General features: G+C 35.5%; 1 protein-coding gene across 7 annotated transcripts in view; it reads right to left on the bottom strand.

Moving 5' to 3' along the window:
• The window catches only part of CCSER2 (coiled-coil serine rich protein 2), a 122,982-nt gene that overhangs the window by 10,707 nt on the left and 88,790 nt on the right, over positions 1–23,485 (bottom strand). For 4 of the 7 annotated variants that reach the window (XM_031461028.2, XM_064487983.1, XM_031461030.2 and 1 more), the window contains 2 exons: positions 20,169–20,255; positions 16,756–16,845 (listed from right to left, as the gene is read on the bottom strand). In XM_031461028.2, the coding sequence (XP_031316888.1) occupies positions 16,756–16,845; positions 20,169–20,255 (177 nt within the window). Of the gene's footprint in view, positions 1–624; positions 665–4,175; positions 4,299–6,067; positions 6,153–16,755; positions 16,846–20,168; positions 20,256–23,485 lie in introns of all 7 variants that reach the window. The other 3 variants (XM_031461031.2, XM_031461032.2, XM_031461033.2) reach the window with 3 other exon arrangements.

The following is a 23,485-nucleotide window of genomic DNA, read 5'->3' on the forward strand; positions in this document are numbered from 1 at the left end:
ATACTCAGGTGTTCACCTTCCTAGATGATGCCCTATCTCCAGCTTAGCTGATCTGTCCTACACAGTGTAACGCTCAGACACCAGACTCAGGCTACACTGTAGAACAGTATTTCTGGGGAAACGTGGTTCCAAGTGACCCACTGGAGGAAATATACTGAAAATAGGAGAGGCAAATTAGCACTCATCACTAAGAAAAACTTCACCTTCATTGTTTCATACCACTTCAAAGGTTTCTAGAATTAACATAAGAAAAAATACTCATATTAATTTTTTTAAACATTCTTGTTTTAAAGTCACCAACAGTTAAGATGGTAGCGAGAAATACCAAGTCCTGATGGGGTAAAAAGATGTCAAAGTGTGTAAGGTAGAAAGTAGAAAATGTTCTAAAGCATAATAATGCTACTGCATAATGGACATTGGAATTACCTAATGTTATTTTCTTGGTACATACAAATTTATCATTATTATTAAATACATTTTGAAGGTTACAAGGAAGATGGAAATGGAGCCGTCTGTAACATGCCTGTAATTTCATGCAGGCTCTGACATGCATCATGCAAACTGGGGAGAAAAAAACTGATGATGAAGAAGGTGGTAGGAAAAAAATCTGAAATTGTACTGTACCACGCTTTGTCAGAGAAGTAATGGACTAACTTCTCAACTCCTTGCCAATGGCATAATGGGAGAGCAGAGACAAGAAAAAGACAGGACAATGGTGTCAGAGACCACATACAACACCAAGGAATTGTCACGACTGGGTAGCAGCCAACAGTATTTGCTTTGCTTGTTATATTTTTCGAGGCATTATTATTCTATTTAATATATTTCTATAAAATGAAAACATATTTTTAATAGATTTATATTTTCTTGCTGAAGTGGTTTGCAAGTTAATACAAATATTCATACCCACAGAACAGTGTAAATAAAACTTCTTACCCTTAAAAGGAATCAGTCACTTGAAGAATCTTACCAAATGAAATATTGAAAAGAATGTTGACACAATTAATATTCATACTCCAAAGATCTAAAAAGGTTTAGCTGCATGCAATCCCTTACAAAGGAAGTAAAAGTTATTTTTAACAATTTCAGAGTCTTGCATATTATCAATAAGCACAACTCAATGTTAGTTTACTTTTATTACTGCTGCTGCATTCAAAAGGATAATCTGAACTTCATGTATGTCTTAAACATGATGTTCTACATTATAAGCAAGGCTCCATACATCACTATAGAGACGGAAGACATGCTGGGTCCCTAGTATAACTAGATTCAAAGAATTCTGCTCTGTAATTCACATGAACCCAATCAAGCTTCCAAGGATTCTTGGGGACCAGGAATGCTCTTATACCCTAGATCTCAGAGAACTTAGGGAAGACACCAGACTGATAAATATAAATTATAAATAATTTCTTAAAAAAGAAGTTCAATGGCTTTTCTAAGCTATCAGTTAACTGCTTTTAAAAAGTATCATATAACAGTGACTTAAGTAAGCATTTACTACACCGGCCTAACCAGTGTGAGACGCTTAATCTTCATGAGTCTTTATCTCTAAGACATGGAACCCATCAGCATTTACCTCTGGGGTGGAGAATAGTTTAGGGGGAAGAAAACACTAAGTAACATCGTAATAGTACAATTCCACTGGTGTGACCCATATGCATGGTGTATTTATCCAGAGTAGGCAACTGCAGGCACTATGATGTAGCAACAAATACAGCTAACAAAACAATCCTACAATCTGCAGAGCAGATTGTTATAAAAGGCTTATATAGTTAACAGCAATCACTGTGTTTCCCATAATTTTAAAGTGTTGAGAGAGAAACTAACCCATGCCTACATTTATGGGACAGCCTCCTGGACCATGAGTTTGATGCACATTTCTAGTCAATTAACCAATGACTAATCTGCACTTGAATTAGCTACAAAAACAGACACAGTACTATATTCTCTATCAACCACACTAAAAAAAACTTACTGTAAAATCGAATTCTTCAGTTTTTAGTGAGTTACCCTTTTCTGTTTCACTGAAAAATATTTTATTTTTATGAAAAGTCACCCCCAGAGCTAATTTCTCATTAAAGCACTGAAGCTGATGCTACTCTTACATATAAAACTAATTACAGACACATGGTGAAGCCAATCAGATTGGGCCATGTTACTGTATACCTTATGAGCATGTTTGACAGCTCAATAATACACATCAAGAGTCTCTAGAAAGCACACACCCTTTAATTAAGTACCATCCTTCCAGTGCTGACAATGATTTGTACATAAGAATAAACTGCACTGCAACAGTATCTCTATTTAATAGGGGAAAATGGAAACAATATCAACGTCAATCAACAGGAAAAGATGAAATAAATCATATCATATCCACATGATGATGTATTATCACACAGCTATTAAAATCTTTCCAAAAATATTTACTACATGAAAAATGCTCACAGAATGATGCTACGTGAAAAAAAAGCAAAAGCAAAACAAAAAAACTGAGAAGAAAGTATGAGAGTATCATATGTCCTAAGAGAAAGTACTATTTTGTGAATCTTTTATCTGAATTTTAAATATATACACACATGTGTGTTGGGTTGTAAATACATAGTTTCATTCAGTAAATACATACTGGGTTATGATGTAAAATGAATTTGTGTCATTTGTCAAAAAAGGTTTGTGAAACAATCCCTGAAGATTATAAGACGAGGAGGAAAAATGTAAGACAACATAATTGTCATTCTTAATATAATTCTGGTGAATACAATTAGTTATTATTATAATATAAATTTGGGAATCAGGCAACACTGCATCAAGAAACTGCTGGGCTATTAAACACTTTTTTCTTGCGATTTAAATTACTACACATGAAAGGTAAAGGTAAGTAAGATTCAAGCAAGACGTTTAAGAGCAAATTTAAAAATCTCTTTAGGCATGATAAGAAATAGGTGTTATTTCAAAATATACTTTTTGAAAAGTTAAGTATTCCTAGATACTTGCATATGCTCTGGCAAGAAATGTCATTTGAGATTACCACTAAGGCTTTAACTTGCCAAAAGTAATTATTTTTATTAATTTTTTTCTACTGTGAGGTAGGTTATATTTACAATTCCTAATTTTACACAGCTGGAAATTAGAAAGATTAAACAAAATGTCAGTTAAATCAATTTGAACAAAAGTTGAAGTGCCTCCTGACAAAAGGGAGACCTCTGTATGTCTAAATATGGATATTTCCTGCTAACCTAGAGAAAATTTTAATTTGAAACCAGAAGACAAGCATCAAGTTGAGACTAGCAATGCCTGAGGGAAGAAGTGTAAGTCAAAATTTTCTGAGAAAGAAAAAATTATACTTAAAGACCAACATTTTTCTTTTAACTCCATTTTTTTTTTTTTTAAGAGTTATTCTTAAATTCACCAAGAACATCCTTGGCCACTGCAGCTTTCTGGAGTGACCAGGGCCAAACAGTCTCCATAAACATTAGTTATTTCACTCTCTACAATGTCTACAACAGGGTATCTTTTTAGGCCTGTTTTAGGTCTGCTACTCTCATACATTTTTAAAAACAAAACCAAAAATAGACTGCCTTACTGAAGACTAACAGCCAAGCTTACCTCGATTCTGCATTTACAAAAAAACAAAACAAAACAAAAAAACGGCTCACTTCAGTTGACGCTCCTGAGGGCATCAGAAAGAACTTATTATTGAAACACGGTAATGTAGGAGAACTCTCAACTACCTACCATCACTTACAGAATTAACTTCTCTAAAATCAGCACTAAAAATCACATATTGACTAAACGTGGAGACATACATTATTTCAGTGAATATGTAAAAGTTTAGAGTAGGAAAAGGGGAAACCTATTCCAAAATCCTCTGACAAAACTACTGGATTTACTGTTATCATTTCATACCTCCTCCTTCTCTATATTTTATCACTATAATAACAATAATTATTATTACTAACAGTAGTACTAGTAAACTCCTTCAGGTGTTTTCAGGGTAAATTCAAAATAGTATAGTAGTTTAAACATATTTCTCCTCTAAAGGAATCTTCGAAGCTCAATAAGAGCTGTCAAAAAGCTGTGAACAAGTCCCCCAGTTTCACTCTGCACAGAGTCCTGTAAGCCTCAAGGATCAAGCCTCGGGGCCAGTTCTCTTAGCTGCATAAGCCATGAGAACTTACCCAGGGAAACACTCCCATGTATATATCGTCTCCTAGGTGGCCAACACATCCAGACTCGGGAGAACCAAAACTTTCTTTGTGCTAACTTGGAGTTGCAGAGAAAGAAGGTTTGATCTGGAAAAGCTAGAAAGACAGGTCTTGACAGTAGTGTTAAAGGACACACAGTGCTGCTTCATATTTGGAAATTAAAAAAAAAAAAAAAGAAGAAGAAGAAAAAGCTCTGAACCCAAAGGAGAAAAGAAGTATTTGAAAACAGAGGGCCAGTAACTCACGTGAGGAACAAAATTTTAAAGCTATACAAATAAACTGGTGAAACAGGTGTTTCTGGCAAACATGTTTTAAAAATAAGTCTAAAACTATTTGTAATACTGAATAATTAACTTTACATTTCAATTCCATATTACAGCTAGCTGAGGGGAGGGACAAAGGAGAGGAATGGTGAGGAAAAAGAACAGGGACTAAAAGTGACTGGCTCTGGTCACTTCAGAAAACTGAAGGTACGTGCGTCAATCCGAGGTAAAAATGTCAACCATGCTGGGTACTGGCTACAAATCTAAGAATACATTTGTTATAATTGCCCTTTGAAATTCAGATTATTTCACTAGCAATTTAGTATAACTCTTTATGTGCTAGCCATCTTTAAACAGAGGAGAAAAGAAAGCAACTTAATTGAAATAAGAGAAGTAAAAAGGACAATTTACAAAGGTAGCAGGAGGTGGAAAAGGAGGAAAGGGGAGGACTGCTTCCACTCAACAAATTAACTTGCTGCTAAATATATAAAACTTGATATAAAAATCTATGCAAATGCTCCATTCCACTGTTCTTTAAAACAGTACAAAAGGGAAGGGAAGATACAATGGCCAAAAGATAAACTTCAAACCTTGTCTCAAATGCATGTTGATACCTCATAATTGACTAATTCAAGAAATAAATTTTTACTTGAATAAACCGCATTTAAAATTTTTAACTGCTTAAAATTTCCCCCTTTTGCACCTCTGATACTGCACCTTATTTGGATAAGGATAGTTTATGAAAAACCTGGTATGAATCACAATCAGGACAAATCCATGGAGAAGGCAGAAAAGTGGTAATATTTCTATTTCTTTTTCATTAATATTAGCTTTTTTGGGGTGACTTTTCAAAAAAGATAAAATATAATCAACTTACCAGGTATACTTTAGTACACAACACAAAATAATAAACATTGGAAAGCAGATTTAATGCAAACAAAAAAATTTTTTTAAGTCAAACAATTACTAAATCATTAGAAATGTTAGTAAACCATGCATATTCAAAAGTCATTTCTTCTGTACTGTAAAGCAGCTGATAAATTACAAAGACACATTAGTTGTTAAAAAAAAAACACCCTTGAAAAATGATTTAAAAGATTTTTCTATTAGATGAAAGTGAAATGCAGTCAAAGCCTCTTGCTTAGGAAATATTTAAAGAAATGTGCAATGGTCTAGTAAGCCTGCTCCCTAACCAGTATGCATCTGTCCATTATACTACTGCAGACAGTGTATACATTTTTAACATGACTAGATAAAAATAATAATTTTTATTCATGTATCTCAAGGTCATGAAAAACGAAAATGTATTAAAGACAGATGCATGGCAGTAGGTCCAGGGTCACTGGCAATAGGTTTAAATAGCATTAGGATGAAATTAACTTCAGATAGCTTTCCTAAGGCTCTAAGTAGAAGTTCGTTTACATGCAGTCAAAGGAAGTGTTAATTAAGAGAGGAGAGCCCAGGGAGTGCTTGCTGGTTTAGCATGTGCCTGCAGGTCACTCTGGACAGGAGAGGAGGCGCTGGGGAGAGACAGGTCATGCAGAAGGGGAACACCATGAACGGGGAGCCAGAGCAGGATAGGAGTGAGAGACACAGACTCACTCTGTCTGCGGTGCGGCGGAACAGTCCGTGGGGTCCCTTGGAAGGAGCCCTGCCAAGGAGAGAAGGAGGGAGCAGAATACCCACCCTGTGCAGAGAGAGATGGGGGTAGGGAAGTATAATAAAAAAGGGAACCGAAAAATAGAGAAACCACAGTCACACTTTAAAAAAATAACACAGCAATAGTGTTAATGAGAAGACACACTTCATTTTTTAAAATATAAGCAGACCAAATTACTAAAAATACATCATAATCCAAACCTAGTTTTTTCATATACTTTAAGAAAACAAATTATTTTTCTCTAATATTTGTAGTTAATAAGAAATAATATATTTTTTTCTGACATACATTTATCATCACGTTATCTCTTTAAAGTAGCAGATTCCAGTGTTTTGAAAAAAAAGTGAAAGCATTTAAAAGACTGTAGGTGTTAACCAGAAATATAATAAACCAGGTAGTAAAAAATTATCATACAAAAAAATTTTATTTCTTTTTTAAATCATAGGTTTTCAGAGAATTAGCAGGTAAAATAAAGAACATTAGCTGAAACAGCAGAACCAACAGAGCATTCAAAAGACTTAGGATGCTGCGAGAGTGAGTACTTTATCAAGAATGTGACATACAGGCCACAGGTCACACATGCAAGCTTTTTAATTCTAATAACTTGTGGCTTCTTAGCTTTACTTATTTTAATCAGATTATCAGAAATGGAATACAACTGATATATCATTTACTTCAATTTCCCCACTTTCCAGGTAAAACTGAGTCTTCAAGTAAGAATTTGTTCGGTGGTACACAAATACAGTAAGATTGGGTCTCCTGTCTTTCTGTTCCTAGCCTCCTCGCTGACGAGACCTACCCACACATAAAACTATAGAAACGTTCATGAGCATCAGGAAAAACGAGCCTGTAAATCACCATCCTACTCAGTTCAGTCTGCAAAATAAAGTATGCACAATTTTTCAGACCAATTAATCGGACATAGAAATGATGTATTAGAAGATTACAAACATATTTTGTTGGTGTTTAGAGAGTTCAGGAATGTTGGTCCAAATAAAAAACTTTTTTCTACCCCTGTATCAACATTGCCTGTCTAAGTTTCAGTATAATCAGACACTTCTTTAACTATAAGAGCAATCCTACATTGCTCAGTATAAAATAAAAGCCAAAAGAAAAAAAAAATCCATTTTCTATGCTGATGAAGGGAACAAATAGCTACAAGAAACTAAATAAAATTAATAATCTTTAGAGCATCCTAGTAAACAGAGATGCTGTCTTTTGAAATTATTGTACTTTATTCTCTTATTTAGCTATGGATGTTTATGAAAAGACATTAGAAAATACTTAATAGGGTGATGACCTGAGGTGCTCTCCACAGGTGTTACGTGATACAACTCCATTCTGCTGTTTCAGAGAGGTTTTAGTTCAATACCTTTACACAAAGCAAGTCCTCAATCAAGAAGGGCGTGTATTTCCCTCCCTCTGAGTTTTCACCAGGGTCAGTTTCTACCTCACTGCACTGGATAAAGAAATTTTCAGATAGGGATATTTTGCACATAGGCTAAACCAGTAGTCAGAGTTCCTTCTCAAAGAAATAAGTTCTCTCTGGAGGTTTATGGAAATAGTACACACTGGGAGCCAGGGGAACTGTGTTTTTCCTTGATCTTCTACAAGCCTTGTAAACTTGAGAAAGCCCCTGATCTTCTCTGAATCTCAGTCTCTTCATCTGTAAGATGCAGGATTGGAATGTGCTATAGATGGAGTTATGTCCCCCCAAATTTTGTGTGTTGAAACCTACTGCCCCAGTGTGATGGTCTGGCAGTAGGGCCTTTGGGAAGTGATTAGATCATGAGGGTGGAACCTCATGAATAGAATTAGTGCCCTGTAAAAGAAATCCCAGAGAGCCCCCTCACCCCTTCCAACAGGTGAGGACACAGGGAGAAGATGGCTGTCTATGAACCAGGAAGCAGGCCCTCATCAGACACTGAATCTGCCGGCACCTTGATCTCGGAATTCCTAGCCTCCAGAACCATGAGAAACAAATTTCTGTTGTTTATAGCCAATTTGTCTATGCTATTCTGTTATAGCTGCCTGAATAAACTAAGACAGAATGGTTCATCTCTAAGAAAAGTTGCACTCTTGTTTGTTATAATTCAGTCGCTCACACGTCTGTTCTTATCCCCACTCCAGAGTCATTGTTATCCTGTAACTGTATAACTCTGCTTATACAGCATTTAAAACAACCAACTTTGTATTAAATTGTCTCCCTGATAAATCACTAGCTTTTTAAAATAACTTAAGGGGAAGTATCTGTAAGAATATCTAGAATCTGACAAGTGCTTAAAAGATGTTAAACGCCCCCATATTCTCTGCGTAACAGTCCCCAGCACACAGCAGAGTCTGTTTACTGATTCAAACTGAATTAAAACAAGTTGTTGTGTTTATCTAGAGATGCAGATACAACATCTGCCAGGCCTGGACATATACTGCAAGCACCTAAGAATCTTAAAACAATGAGGTATCTCTACATACCTACCAGAACGTTAAAATTAAAAAAAAAAAATCACAACACTAAATGCTGGTGAGGATGAAGAGAAACTGAATCACTCATACAACACTGATGAGAATCTAAAATGGCACAGCTGCACTGGTAAACAGTTTCCCAGGTTCTTTGAAAACTAAACATACAGCTACCATGTGACCCAGAAATCACACTACTGGGCATTTATCCCACAGAAATGAAAATTTACATCTATACAAATATTCCTAGCAGCTTTATCTGTAATAGCCCCAAACTGGAAACTACCAAAAGGTCTATCAATAGATGAGTGGTTAAACAAACTGTGGAACATCCATATTAAGGACTACTACTCAGCAATAAAAAGGAACAAATTACTAATAGATACAACTACTTGGATGGATCTCCAGTGAGTTATGCAGGGTGAAATAAGCCAATCTCTAAAGCTTATACACTGCATAACACCATTTACATAATATTATTGAAACAACAAAATTATAGATATGGAAAACAGATTAGTGGTTGCCAGGGGCTAGGAATGGTAGGTGAAGAAGTGGCTGTGACTATTAAAAGGCAGCACACAACGGGAACTTTGTAGTGGTGCAATGATTCTGTATCTTAAATATCGTTGTGGTTGCAGGAAGTGATAAAATGGCACAGAACTATACATACTCTGATGTCAGTTTCCTAGTTTTGATAATGTACTATAGTCATACAAAATGTAACTAACCATCGTGGGATACTGGGTGAAGGACATAAAGGATCTTTCTGTACTATTTTTGCAACTTCCTAGCATCTGTAAGAATTTAGAATAAAAAGTAAAAAAAAATAGAGGAATAAAAATGTAATACACATTAGGGTAATATAGTGGAAAATTGTTTGAAATATTAATTATATTGGTAGGATCATATTTTCTTGGGGAAAGAAGGAAAACATGTTTAAGGCCCTTCTCATCCCTATAAAACTAAAGGTAATTTCCCTGGTAATAAAAAGATTATGTATTCCTTTCAATAGTGGGGCGGGGGGGGGAAACACAACTGAAATAGCTATAAAACATGTCTAATTAACCTTGAGACCAGGCAAGTTGAGAGACAGCAGACATCTGAGCAACACTAGCACTAAGAAACAGCATGTGCTGGCTCCCCAGGGCTCTGTGTCTACTGGAAGTGTTTCTACAAAAAGAGAACTTGGAAGACCCTAGTTTAGAAACTCAGAAGACGTATGATTTATAAGATGTAAGGAGAGGGTAGGAAACGTGATTTTGAGCAAAAAGACAGCATTAGCAAAGAATGAAAACATTCCCAGTTGGATACATCTGTTCCAGCAGTGAGCGCTGGAATACACTAGTGTTGGACTGAAGACTGCTGGAAGTCATGGCAGTCTGAAGACAGATTTGAGAGCCAGAAGGTCTAGTCCCCACGTCTAGAAGACAAACCCACCACCCTCTGGTCCAGAAAAAAGGCCTCACTGTCCTATCATCTGACTTACACTTTGCTATCTGTCCATGAGTATCATAAACTAAGAATCAAGCAACACTTTTGATTTAGTATCCAAAGCCCTCATAGCACTGGTATGGAAATACAGGAAAAAACTAGTCAACGTTCACTGAATGAATGAATAAATGACCTATGGTTTAAAAGCTGAAGGAATTTTTATTGTTGTTAATTCCTACTACTTAGTTTGGGTTTTAAGCCAAACCCAATGACCTCCATACAGAGCTGCACTGTCCAATATGGTTACTAGCAGCTACATGGAGTTATACGGAAAGTCTGAACTGAAATGTACCATAAATGTAAAATACACCCAAGATGTCAGACTTAGCACCAAAAACAAACAAAAAATTGGAATGTAATATATGTCAATATCATCTTTATACATATCAAATGGCACTACTGGGTTAAATAAAATATTTTATTAAAATTAATTTTGCGTGTATCTTCTTACTTTAATTTGGGTACTAAAGTATTTATACTATCTATGTAGCTCACATTATATTCATACTGGAGCACTAGAGGGCAGGAGAGTGCATACTTCTTTCTTAGTTAATGCCATGAAGATCCCTTAAGCTCTGCCCAGGAAAGGATCTTTTGCTCATTTGAGTCTACTTTAAATCTTCTGATGACTTTTAAGATGAAATGGTAGATAGGAGATGCTTTCTGCTAGAGAAACCACAGTGGCTGTATATATTAAAAAAAAAGAAGAAGGTAGTAGGCATACATGTGAAAACATCACATACAAGGGGAAAAAATCGACTTGTAGGAAAACAGAGTATCTGATATATAACTTAACTGTAATAATATTCTAGTTACGCTTAAACTTGGTGGGACAAAACACACACACACACACAAACAAACAAAAAGGAACAAGAAAACATAAAAAACAGGAGCATCTGGACTCAGGGTTTTAGAGGAAATTACATTTCTCTCAAGATAAAGCCTACAGAGGCAGAGTCTTCACATAAAAACACTTTTCCGTGAACGCTAACCCAGCAGGGGTGAAAATAAAGAACTGTGAGCCAAGACCTCCAGAATACTTGCAGCTCTTCCCCCAACAGCTGCTTTTTCTTAAAGCAGATATGAGAACAGATGTGAGTTACCACCTGAAGTTAGAGGATGGAGAATTTTTATCTTAGCACTGAAGAGATGAAACGTTTCCTGATTCATGAAGATGAGTTTGCTTGTGTCTTCCTCTTCTGGGAGAGCTTAGAAAGCCCCCTGGAACGGTCTTGCTCCCAAAGGGGTCTGTGGCACTTGGCACTGTAGCACTGAACTTTCTTGGTGGATGAAACTCTATTACTAAAGATTTCTGTCTTCCATACACTCAAGCCCCCAGACCATCCCCATTTTGAATCTACATCTGTATCTAACTTCTCCTAAACCTTTCAAGTTCCCATCCTACATATTCAAACTCTTCTACCCTTTTATCCTGCCAGAATCTTAAATTCAAGGGATCAAAATATACATCTAAAATCTTGAGCAGTTTTCTTCCCTAGTAAAATCTTTTCTCTGGGTTCTTCTGTTTTCATAACTGACATGTCACCTTCCCAGTCATCCACATTTGATAACTTATATTCATCTTTTTTCCATTCATCACATCTTTTTCATCTATGCACTTTATCAAGACAACAGATTCTGCCTCAGTGATCTCTCCGTCACCATGAAAGATCAAAAATCATAGGTCAGCCCTCATCTCCTCTTGCCTGGGCTATTATAATGATCAAAGTAGTTTTCCCTACCTCCAGTCTGTCCTCACTGGGACTGATTCATTCCTGCCAAGCTCTGTGCTAGGTGACTAAGAACACATGAAGGAATGAGACAGCCCCTGCCTCAAGACAGTTTCTCCTCTCACGTTACTTTTCTTGTAGCAAAATATAGTTAAGCTTGGCGCCTGCTCGAACCTTCTGGCTACAGAATTAAGTTGACAGTTCTCAGTCTAACATCTAGGTCCCTCCATAATGTGATCCAAGTGTAACTCTCCAACTTCTCTCTTTTCTCATAATATTCTCATATAACCATTACTACCACCACCACCACCAGCAGCTACACTAAAACATGGCAAAGTATAGTAAGTGATTTAAAACAACACAGAGGTAATCCAAATGTTAGTTTTAATAGCAAAAGAGATTTCATCTACTTGGTAAATGTTTATTTAATCCATGCCCAGATATTCCTTCTGAGAAATATAACAAGCAGCCCCCAGTGCCCAGTGATCTCATAAGCAATCTCACAGAATACCAAGGTTACTCCGAGACCATGGTAACATGAAACAAAACAAGATCACTTCACGATTTTAAGTACAGACAAAAGCAAGGTCACACTGTGCCATCCACAACATATCCTAGACTTTCCTGTTTTCTGATAGTATCTAATCTGAGCAAACCCCTGCTGCCTCAGACCCTCCCTCAAATCACCCAAGAAAAGCTCAAATCCTATAAAAGCTTCTTTCTGACACACACTTGAGATCATTTCTCCTGATGTGTGTTCTTCCTGCTGCAACAAGTAATCCACCCACCTTGCTTCACAGGTATATTCCTGGTGGGCTGTGGCTGAAGGTAACTGACACTTCACCGCTCTGAATGAATGAATGAATGATCAGGACAGCTATTTGTTTGGAAATTTTAGGACTAGGTAAGAGAAATGGTATTATTTTCTGCTATATCAGGAATGTCAATGTAACTTTTTGAAGGAACTCTCTGAGCATAATACTAAAGAGATTCTCTAGGAAAAAAAACTTAGTTACATTTGACATTTTAAAAATGGTAATTTTCTAAAACATCTGTAAAACTGTTTCTGTAATTACCTAAGGAAAAGAAAAGTTACAATGTTCTAGCAAATAAAGGCCTAATAGATTATTACTGCGAGCACAGACGAAAAGAGGAGCAACTTTTATCTCCTCTTTTATTACCCTAATGAAACATGGTTAATTTCTTCTGAAAGACTGATTTGATCCTGCTGCTTTTTGGAAAGCTAACAGGATCATTCAGTTCTCACTGGCTAACATTAAATTCTAAGAGTAAAATCCCTTTTCGTCCTGCCTACACCCTCAATGTACAGTCTTTTGTTTTCTAACTGCTGAGCAAACAAACTTGGCTTCTTTCAGTGGATATTTTAAACTAAGTTCCAAAAACGCCTACTTCAGTGCTGGTATTGGTATTGGAGGACACATATTTAGATACCCTTAAATTTATGACCACATAAATCGTTCAACTGCTCTAATATCCACGCTTAATTTGTTCCTAGCCTTGAAAACCAATTCAATTTTTCAGTTACTGGTTTCAGTTGCTATTGTTTGTAAAATCCAGGGTAAAAACACACATAAGAGAATTCTTGGTGTGTTGTCATACACACATGCATACTAGAATGTGATGTCTCAGCACAAAGATGGTTCCTATCAGCATTTAGCTCACTGAAACACAGGCCGCATTCAGTGGTCAATGCCTAACATAGATTAAACGATTTAAAAATAACTGCATGACAGTGTCATAAATATCATGTATTCATACACCAAAGCGTGTGTATATATATTTTACACTTAGAATACTTATAGTGGCATATTTTAAATATAAGTAACAGTGAATATAAACAAATAAAAGATCTTCGCAAAGAAATAAATCCCTTAATTCCCTTTGGAAATATATATAAATATGTAATCTCTCTCCAATTGGGAGACACGGCACATCAAAGTCAGGACATTAATCTCACATAAAAATCAAGCAATGATGCTGCCTGCTTCCAAATCAGAAGGGCATGTGGTCTGAGAGAAAAAGGACTTAGGAGAGAGGACCTGAGACAAATCCTTCGGTTATACTGTTCCTTTCATTTAACATTTCATCTCAATTTCCAGGCAAGGACAAAAAAAAGGAGCAGAATTCTTTGCTAGCACATATATCATGACTGCTAGGACTAGGTAAATTCCTTTTCCTCTGCAACTTATAAACAGTTGATATGTTTTTTGTGATATGTCTACAGTAAATTTTTCTGATTCACTATTTTCTATTTTATAAATAGTTACAACAAGAACACAGTTGACTATGATATTTTGAAATACATGCATGATCCAATAAATCTGAGGCATGAGAACCTAATTCTAAGCACAAAGAATTGCAAATAATGCTGACCATATTCCAATTCTTGAATTTATATAAATTTTATTCCTATTAAATATGCTATGTGAATTAATCTTTAATTCAGTACTAGAAGCTAATTCCAACAGAGCATTTAAAATTTATGTAAAATCATCTTTCTTCACTCATTTGCTATATATATATATATACACACACATATATATATACATACATATATATATACACATACATATATATACATACATATATATATACATATATATATATAAAATACATATATATTTATGTTAGTTCTTAAAATATGAGAGAAAATTGGCATCAGATCAAATTGTGCACAATCTGAATTTTACCTGACAGGCAGCTTTCCGACTGATACCGATAAAACTGTGTTTATTCCTTACTCAGTTTTTGTCTCATGGGGGAAGACGAGAGGCCAGCAGCCAAGGAAAACTCAGGAGGGGCTGGGGTTAAGGCTGGCTTGTGTCATTATGTGAATGCTTTGGGTCCATCTTGCAATCTCTCCTTTGAGATTCAAGGGCATAAATAAGTTTTGATGATGTGAGTCTAGAAATGTTTTCTGGTATTTTGGCTTCTCTAGTTAATTCAAGGTTCAAACAAATGCTCTGTAAAAGTATACATCATGAAAATTTAGAATTTACTTAATGTGCAAGATAATTATTCAAATCTTCAAATACTGATGTTAAATGCTTTTAAAACAATATTGAAAATACATTACAAATTTAAAATTCAATCCAAAATATTGCTACTTATAAGAACATGCTTGGGTCAATAATGCCACATTATCTTTAAAATAAAGTTTTATAAGTTTATATGTTTGAAGTGAATCCTTATCTCTCACACAGTCACCATCTTCCTGCATATTCCCAGGCTCTTCAACTATTTTTGTGTGAATGACTAGGCACCTTCCACGCTGTTATTCTTCTTTTCACGTTATGGTGAAATGCACCATTTTATCTGGTGTTCTGTCCCTCAGATGAGAATATTTGGTCAGAGACAGACTTATCCACTCTCCTCTGAAGGGACCATCTTTTCCTACAACTCATTCCACTACCTAAATATCAACTCCATCTTTTTTTATTTTCCTTCATTTCTTCCAAAACTTGCCTTCACTGACTTCCCCTTTACTTACTGCTCCAGGCAGCTTTCCTATATCCATCTAAGCTGACTTCATCATTAACTCTAGAGATGCTTTGTCTAATACGGTATCCACTAGTCATATGTAGCTATTTACATTTAAATTCATTACAATTAATATTATTTAAAACTCTCTTCTGTGGTCACACTAACCACATTTTCAAGTATTCAATAGTCAGGTGTAGCTAGTGGCTACTGCACTGGACAGCACAGAAAATTCTATGGAAAGAGTGCCGATGAAGAGAACTGGAACTCATCTCTGTCTATGGACATCTCTTGCTTTCTGTGATTCAACTACTACCTTCACCTTCTTCACCAAGCTTGATTCTTCCACCCAGGCTTTCCCAACCCTTTCAAACTTACAGAACTTTCTGCACTTTATATCACATCACCAGCTCCTTTAATAAGCACTTGCTAATGGAGGAATCCTTATTCGTCCGTGTATTTTCTTTCTCAATTTCTCACTTCTACTTTAAGAGTCTAATAACTGATGAGAGGGGAGAGGTTCACTAAACTTTGGTTGAATAAATTAATTATTGGCATCACACTTTATACAGAGCACACAAAAAATAACTACTTATTACATTAAAAGAAGTATTTTATAAACTTCAAAGACCCATTGCTAAGTTTTAAAAATCGGATTGTTGATTGCATTAACCATTGTAATTCCCTGTTCATTTGTATTACTAGGATTCCACTGCTTAAAATAAAGCAAAAGAAGAGTCAAGGCTGGCTTATGAGGCATTCTCTTACCAAGAAATAGCTATTACTTGGCACCATAGGATAATGATGACTGAAGGCCATGGTGATTCTCTGGCTCAGGTACATCCTGAACTGAGTTCAGAAAGTGTATTTTTAGCACTAAATATGTTTTGAGATGTATTTTTGAAAAACAACAAAGAAGCACAGAATGCACGATTATTTTCTATTGTTTAGGAGACACTGTTCCTTATCCTAACTACACCTAAAATATTACCTTTACAGCCTGTATCTCAGCATTTACTTGAATAACTATAAAATATAATATATTTGAAGAGTCTCAACAAGTAAAAAGAATATGCTACATCATATATTTTCAGAGCCATATGTTGCTAAAGAGGGAAGACTGCATCCTGAACTTCCTTTTCTTTTAGGGCATGGGGAAATACTACTCTCAAAAATACATGCAATGAGAGGGAGACTAGACACTCAAATAAAAGGACCTACAGTGTGCAGAATGGAAAAGCTATTAAATGCACATTCATTTATATAAGACACAGAAGAGAAGCTTTAGAAAGCACACAAACACCTAAGAGACAAGAAAAAACAAATTATCTAAAAAAAAAAAATTAACAGCCATGGCAAATTCAAAATTACTAGAGTAAAAAAGAGTAGAACAAAAACATCAAAATAGTAAGTGACAAGAAAAGAGGGTAAGAACGTGTGTTACTTACAGGAATTCTTCTCCAGGGTGTTTGGGTATATTTATCAGCATATGTGCATTTTTCTTCTTTAGATTTTTGGTGGCAATTACACCGAGTTGCCTGCACAAGAACACAAATTTCAACACTGGTGTAATCCTACATATACACATATACATACAAACAAAGTAATCAGGGTCTCTCTTAGAGAGCTGAAAAAAAACAGCAAACATCTATGTCTATTAAGTAGGCTCCATCTCATTCAGAGATTAGGTTTTAGAGCCACTCTGTAAGGCTAAAATTTTAAATGGTCAAAATTACCCTTGGCGATCTCTTATACTGCCCATAAAATACAAAACCCATGACAGATATAGATAAAGATATAGATACAGATATAGATGTATATGTGTGTGTATATATATCTAAAGATATGTGTATACAGATGTAGACTATATACAGCAGTATGTAGTAAATAACATAACTGCAAAACCTCAAATATTTCCCTAAACTATTACGTTACTACAACCACTGCAGCACAGTTTCTTAAATTTATTTTTGATGGGACTCTATTAGGTATTAAATACCACCAGCGCACAAGTAAGGCTGCCTCTTCATCCATGAAATGCTTTTAAAAGCCCCTTTCGTGATGTGTGGACTTTACTGAACTGGAATATTCTGAAGGATCTCTGCCCTTGGACAAGGTCTGTCTGACCATCTCAGTTCATAAATGAATCCTCTTCACATGACTTCACTCAGAGCACACTCACTTAGTCATTTACACAACACAAAGTAATGTACCTATTGTGTAAATTACGATCTCTCAAATAAATACCAATTTTTTTTAAAAAATGAAAAGCTAGATAATGAGAATTCCTCCTTAGTCTGAAGCTGGAATTTAACCATGTTATTTGTCAAATAACCCCACTGTAGGTAAATATATGTTCTTGTAGGAAAACCTACATAGCAAATTCTTGACTATTGCATCAAGTTAAAATTATAAGTTTCTATTTTTACAATACTTACCAATATTCAAATTTTTTTCCTAATTGCAATCAAATCATCCCAATTTCCATAATCGAAATAAAATCTAATCAAAACCAAAAATCTACTGTACACACGTTTCCACTCCTTGTAGTACACGCATATTTCCCATTCCAAAAAATGGGACAGTTATTGAAACAAAATTCAACATATAAGCAGATCAACTTAGTCTCTTGGAATTCAATATAATAGGACTTAACTTTTAACATATATGGGAGGTATGTAAAGAAAAAAGATAATATAGAACATTTATCTTAATGTAAGCACATTAATTATTCTATCCTGACTGCTACCAATTCCAGAAATAATTTCCTTTCTATGGCTATGTGCTAACATTTGAAGAAAATAATCAGCAAATATTTGAATTTTCCATAATTCAGAAAATCTGGTTTTTAGTGACATTTCAATAGATAGAAAACAACTACCCAAATCATTCACTCTCCATGTGCATTCTTTATTGCTGACAGATTCTGTTCAGATGCTCACCTTCTCTGTGGTCCCATATTCAGGGAAGTGTGTATCCTATCTCTTGACCCAATGACAGATTTTGATTAGTCTGAACCAACCTGATTAATCCCATTCCTCAACAGTTAAGGAACAAAGAACCCAAATCTAGCCAATAAAACATGAGATGAGTCTGGGTTATTTGTAAGGAAGTATTCTTAATTTTTTAAAAAAAAAAGTATGCTATAGAAAACAGGCCCTTTTCCCATCTTTGGGGACTACTGTGCAAGTATGTGACACACAGAGCTATAGCAGACATCTTGTGTCCACGAAGGGGACAGCCAAGAGGATTCCAGAAAAGCTACCCTAGAACTTTACCATTACCCAAATGACCAATTAAGAAACCATGGAAATGGATGGGACCAATACACTTTGTTATTTGGGTTTATAAATGTTTATTTTTAAGTCACTTTCAGCTAGGGACTTTTACTTGAAACTTAAGACATCATTAGGTGTGCACTGATTTACTAGCTGGGTAATTTGAAGCAAATCATCAAATAACAGTTATTACGTCTCATGCACCCATGGGCCAAGTGTAGCATTAGGGAGTTTACATACATAGTTCATTTAGCTATCACAACACTTTCTAGTCAGTATTATTTTTATTAGCCCCACATATAGAAGAGGTTAAAGAGAAATTAGGTAACTTCCCTAAGAGAATATGGCTACTAAGGTTCAGAGCCAGGATCTGAACCCAGGTCCATGCAGCTTCAAGCTGCTCATGGCTTCTCAAATATATTACATTACTAGTCTACTTAAGCTGAATTCCACCTTCTATACCCCCATAAAGAAAACTGTACACTAGTAATTTCATAAGATTATTAAGAGGATTCAATGAGCAAATGTATATAACTTAACTAGTATAATTAGTATCTCATCTTACAGGTAACTTTTAGAAAGGCAGATTAGTATTACTTAACTAGTATACTAAGGTGAAAATAAACGGGCATTCTTAGCATTTTGGAATAAGGTTTAAATAGTCATGCCTCTATATCTTTCAGCTAAATTCTTGGAGTACTGAAATCTAATTTTGTATCTGCACATTTCACATAAAATATGAAATTAACACATTATATTGTCACTTTATTTTTCTTACAGTTTGCATGCAAACATAGGTTAGAGTTGAGTACATATAAAAGATAAAAAGCACAGAAAGCTAGAAACAGAAAGGGACTTTGAAATCACCTAGAAAATTTTTCATGTTTTTGATAAAGAAAGCACCAGAGTGATGGCAACAGCCAATGTCATTCAGCTAATTAATACTGAGGACAAGGTCAGTCCTCTAATACCTAATTTTACATTGCTGAATTGCTTTGCTATGCCTAAACATGCTTTTGACTTCCAACAAAAATTTTCTTTGGCCTGTTGTGATTGTTATGCCATTATGTTCTTGCTATCCTGGCTTTTTAACTTATAAACTAAATTATAACTAAATTCAAGAGACAGCACATATAGTTTTCATATGAAACTAACATGTGATGTTGTAACAGCTGTAAAATCATAAAGATTCAAACATGGCTCTGTGAGATCCTACTCAACATCGTCCATGGAAAAAAAGAAACTTTTTTTAGAATAACCTTCACTCTATCAGACAGCCACACAGATTCCTAAGACTGAATACCCAGGTTCATTCATCAATAACATGAATATAAATTGGTAAATTTCAAATCCCCCAAACTGAGGCACTGAAAATGGACTATTTGAGTTTTTTACCTTGAAAACTTATTATTTAGACTGAAAACTGAATCACATACTTTCAGAGTGCATATAATCTAAAAATAATACAACAGTGCAATTTTAAAAGCCAAAAATAAAATAAAATTTCAATTCTGGCTCAAGTTTTATTAAAAATATACATACTTTGCCCAGTTTGAAAAGCCTCCACTTTACATACTACTTACAAGCTGATGTTCTAATAGTTGGATTTTTTCATCTTTCTTCTTTATTTCTTCCTTAAGTTGTTTTATTTCATTTAACAAATCTTCGTTCTGAAATATTTTTAAAAGATTAATGTAAGTATTTAACTGTATTTTAAAAACACTAACAAGAAGCATTAAATCAATGATGAAGACTGAGTAATTAACTGTTTATTTAAGGGGAAAATTCTTAAATACACCACCTATTAGCCCATTAAAAAAAAAAACAAAACTTTGCTCTTCTAAGAACTCAAGTCTAAAAGAGTCTGACATGTAAACAATGAACACTAACAGCAGCAACAGCTACCATTCATTGAATACTCATCTCAGTGCCAAGAGCTGAGTACTTCTAGGTATCTAAGCAGTTGATTCTGACTGTGACCCTAAGGTAGGTACTATTATCTCCATTTTACAGACAAGAAAACTAGGATCTAGGCCACATAGTAAAATAAATTACATGCAAAACAGTAACTTCTGCTAGATTTCAAGGAATATATCTAAGAGTTGCCTGTCAGAGGAGATGAAGGGCACAACAAGCAGAAGAAACTGGCATAACTAAAGGCACAGAGTCATTTCGTGGATGGTTCAGAAAGCAGCAGAAAGATAAGTATGCCTGAGGGGAACAAGGAAGATTCTTTTCCCATGAGCTACTTTCATGAGAACTGCCTCAATCAAAGAAAAGATATCCTATGAACTTAGTCTGTAAAAAAATTCCTAATAGTGTTAATGGAAACCTATTGTTAAGGTAAGCAGGAATTCGGTTACATTGCCAAGTATAAGGTATCATTACCCTGCAGTTAGCCCATTTTGTTTACCGCTATTCAATTATCCAGAAATACACACTGATGAAATAGTGCAAGCAAGAAAATTACAGTTGGCCCTTGAACAATGCAGGGGTTGGGGTGCGGACCCTCTTTGAAGTAACAAATCTGGGTCTAACTTTTAGTTGGCCCTCCATATCCACAGTTTCTCCATATCCATGAGTTTCACATCCTTGGATTCAACCACCTGCAGTTCGGTGTAGTACTGTATTTATTATTGAAAAAAATCCACATGTATGTGGACCCATGCAGTTCAACCTGTGTAGTTCAAGAGTCGACTATAGAATGATATACTTTTCCACGGATAAAAATAAGTAAGCAAATAATTATAATGTGTTGTTAATGAGTGAAGTACACCATCTTCTTCAGATACACTGGGGGCAGTGGGAAATGCAGTCTCATTAACAAGAGATCAGAAACAGACATTTTGTGGAGGCTTTAACATATCAAACAAGCATCACAGTGGGGAAGAAAAGAGTTTTTTTAAATGCTGTTTGGTGATTCACTGCATGTGAGAGAAGAGGACAGAGGAGCAGTCAAGAGTGACGTCTCTATTTTCAGCTTGAATGATAGAGTGAATAGAAACAGAGAATAAAGGAGAAACATGTCCAAAGAGCAATACTCGTGAGTTTTAAATATATTGTTAGAAGTACCTATGGGTGGAACATACAGTGGAAATGTCCAGTAGACAACAGGATTACCAAATATGAGAGAGAAAGACTTTATATGTCACCAACATATATTATACATGATATCATGACAGTAGAAAGTTCAATGAGGACCGGACTAAAGAAATAAATCTACATTCTAAAGAAGAAACGAAACCTACAAAGAAAATGGGGGAGAAATGTTAAGGGATATGGAGGGAATTCAGAGAGAAGTGACATAAAAACCAAGGGATAAAGCTTTTAAGACAAAGGCCATGCCAGATGCCTACAGCATTAAACAGTAGCTATTTTCGTTTTTCCAGGTTTCCACATTAACTGGTAAGAGTAGCTCAAGCAGAGTCAAGGAAAGGCTTATTTGATTTACTAAGTTTAAAGTAGGTAAGATATAGAAATTTATAAACAAGGTGAAGAGAAAGTACAGAAAGCCACTGGAGAGAGATGAGAGAGGAGGAGGATGTAGTTAGGTCTTTAACAGCAGCAGAAAATAGAGCTGAGAACATGAGAAGAAAAGGTGGTCATCCACAGCACAGTGGCCACTCTTCCCCTGTGACTGGAACAAAGTGGATCAGAGTGACACAGATACAGATAAGTCAGAAAGCAGGAAGGCAGGCAGCAGAAGAGTGGAAGAGAAAGGGGTCTGAGGAGAGTGGTCAATGTCTGAAACAGATCAGGGGAATGGGAGAGGGAACTGTCCTGATGTAAAGGACACAATGGAGACGTGCAGGTCCAGTGGAGATTTCAGACCCTAAATTTGTAATGGCATAAGTCACCATACTTGTATCATTTGAACAGAACTGCGAAACCATCTTGCATGAGAAGGATTTGCTGATGAAAGTGAAGGACAGTCTAGAGTATTGGAGAGAGACAGTATGAACTATTGCACCTCCCTGTGGAAAGAAGGAAGAAAGGCTAGAAATAATCTGCCTGGGAGGAAAGCCAGTAGGGACAAAAAACAAATAACGTGTACCAATAAGGCCAGCATGTAACATTAAATTTATAGGTAGACTATAAAGGAACATGGAAAAAATGAAAACTCTGTAGTTCTGTAAAAAAAAAAAAAGTTAAGAGTTAACTTTTCTTTAAAAAAATTTTTTTCTTTACACGTGAAAAACTTTTCCAAAGAAATTCAGGAAAAAAGTCAACTTTACTTTTAAAATATCAGTCACAAAACTTAAAAAAACTTTGAGAGATAATCAGAAGTCTTCTAAGTCAATGGTTCTCAATTGGGTATACATCTAAAAGTTTTTTTTAAAAAGAGATGTCCTGCTGCAGACCAATTATTAAACTCACAATAGGATGGAAGTCCAGAGATGGGAAGAAATTTGCACAAGGACAGGTAGGTAACATGCTGAAAAGCCAAGATTAGATAACCAGACATGACTCCTATCCTACATTCTTTTGATTTTGTGTTTTACACATAATTCTGTTCCCAGTAAGTCACTCTACATCCTATAAGAAAATTATGCTTCTGTGACCCCCTAATACCAAGCTTGGCCACATGACCTGTTTTGGAAGCGACATATGTTACATCCAAGCAGAATCCACGTTATTCTGCCAATGCTATTCAGGTACAAAAAATAACACGTCCCAGGATAAGGGCTGATCCTTCAGCCTGGATCCCAGAATGAAGGACACATGAAGTCCCACTGATCTATAATCAATATGCAACATACTGAGAAACAACAAGTGAAAAATAAACTTTTGTTGTTGTAAGCCACCATTTACTAGAGATGAATAGCACACACTGACTAACATACCTTGAAAACAGAATGTGAAAGGAAACAATAATTTTACTTGAAAATATGAAAGACAT

The sequence above is a fragment of the Camelus dromedarius genome, chromosome 8 (genome assembly GCF_036321535.1).
Source record: "Camelus dromedarius isolate mCamDro1 chromosome 8, mCamDro1.pat, whole genome shotgun sequence".
Classification (NCBI taxonomy): Eukaryota; Metazoa; Chordata; class Mammalia; order Artiodactyla; family Camelidae; genus Camelus; species Camelus dromedarius.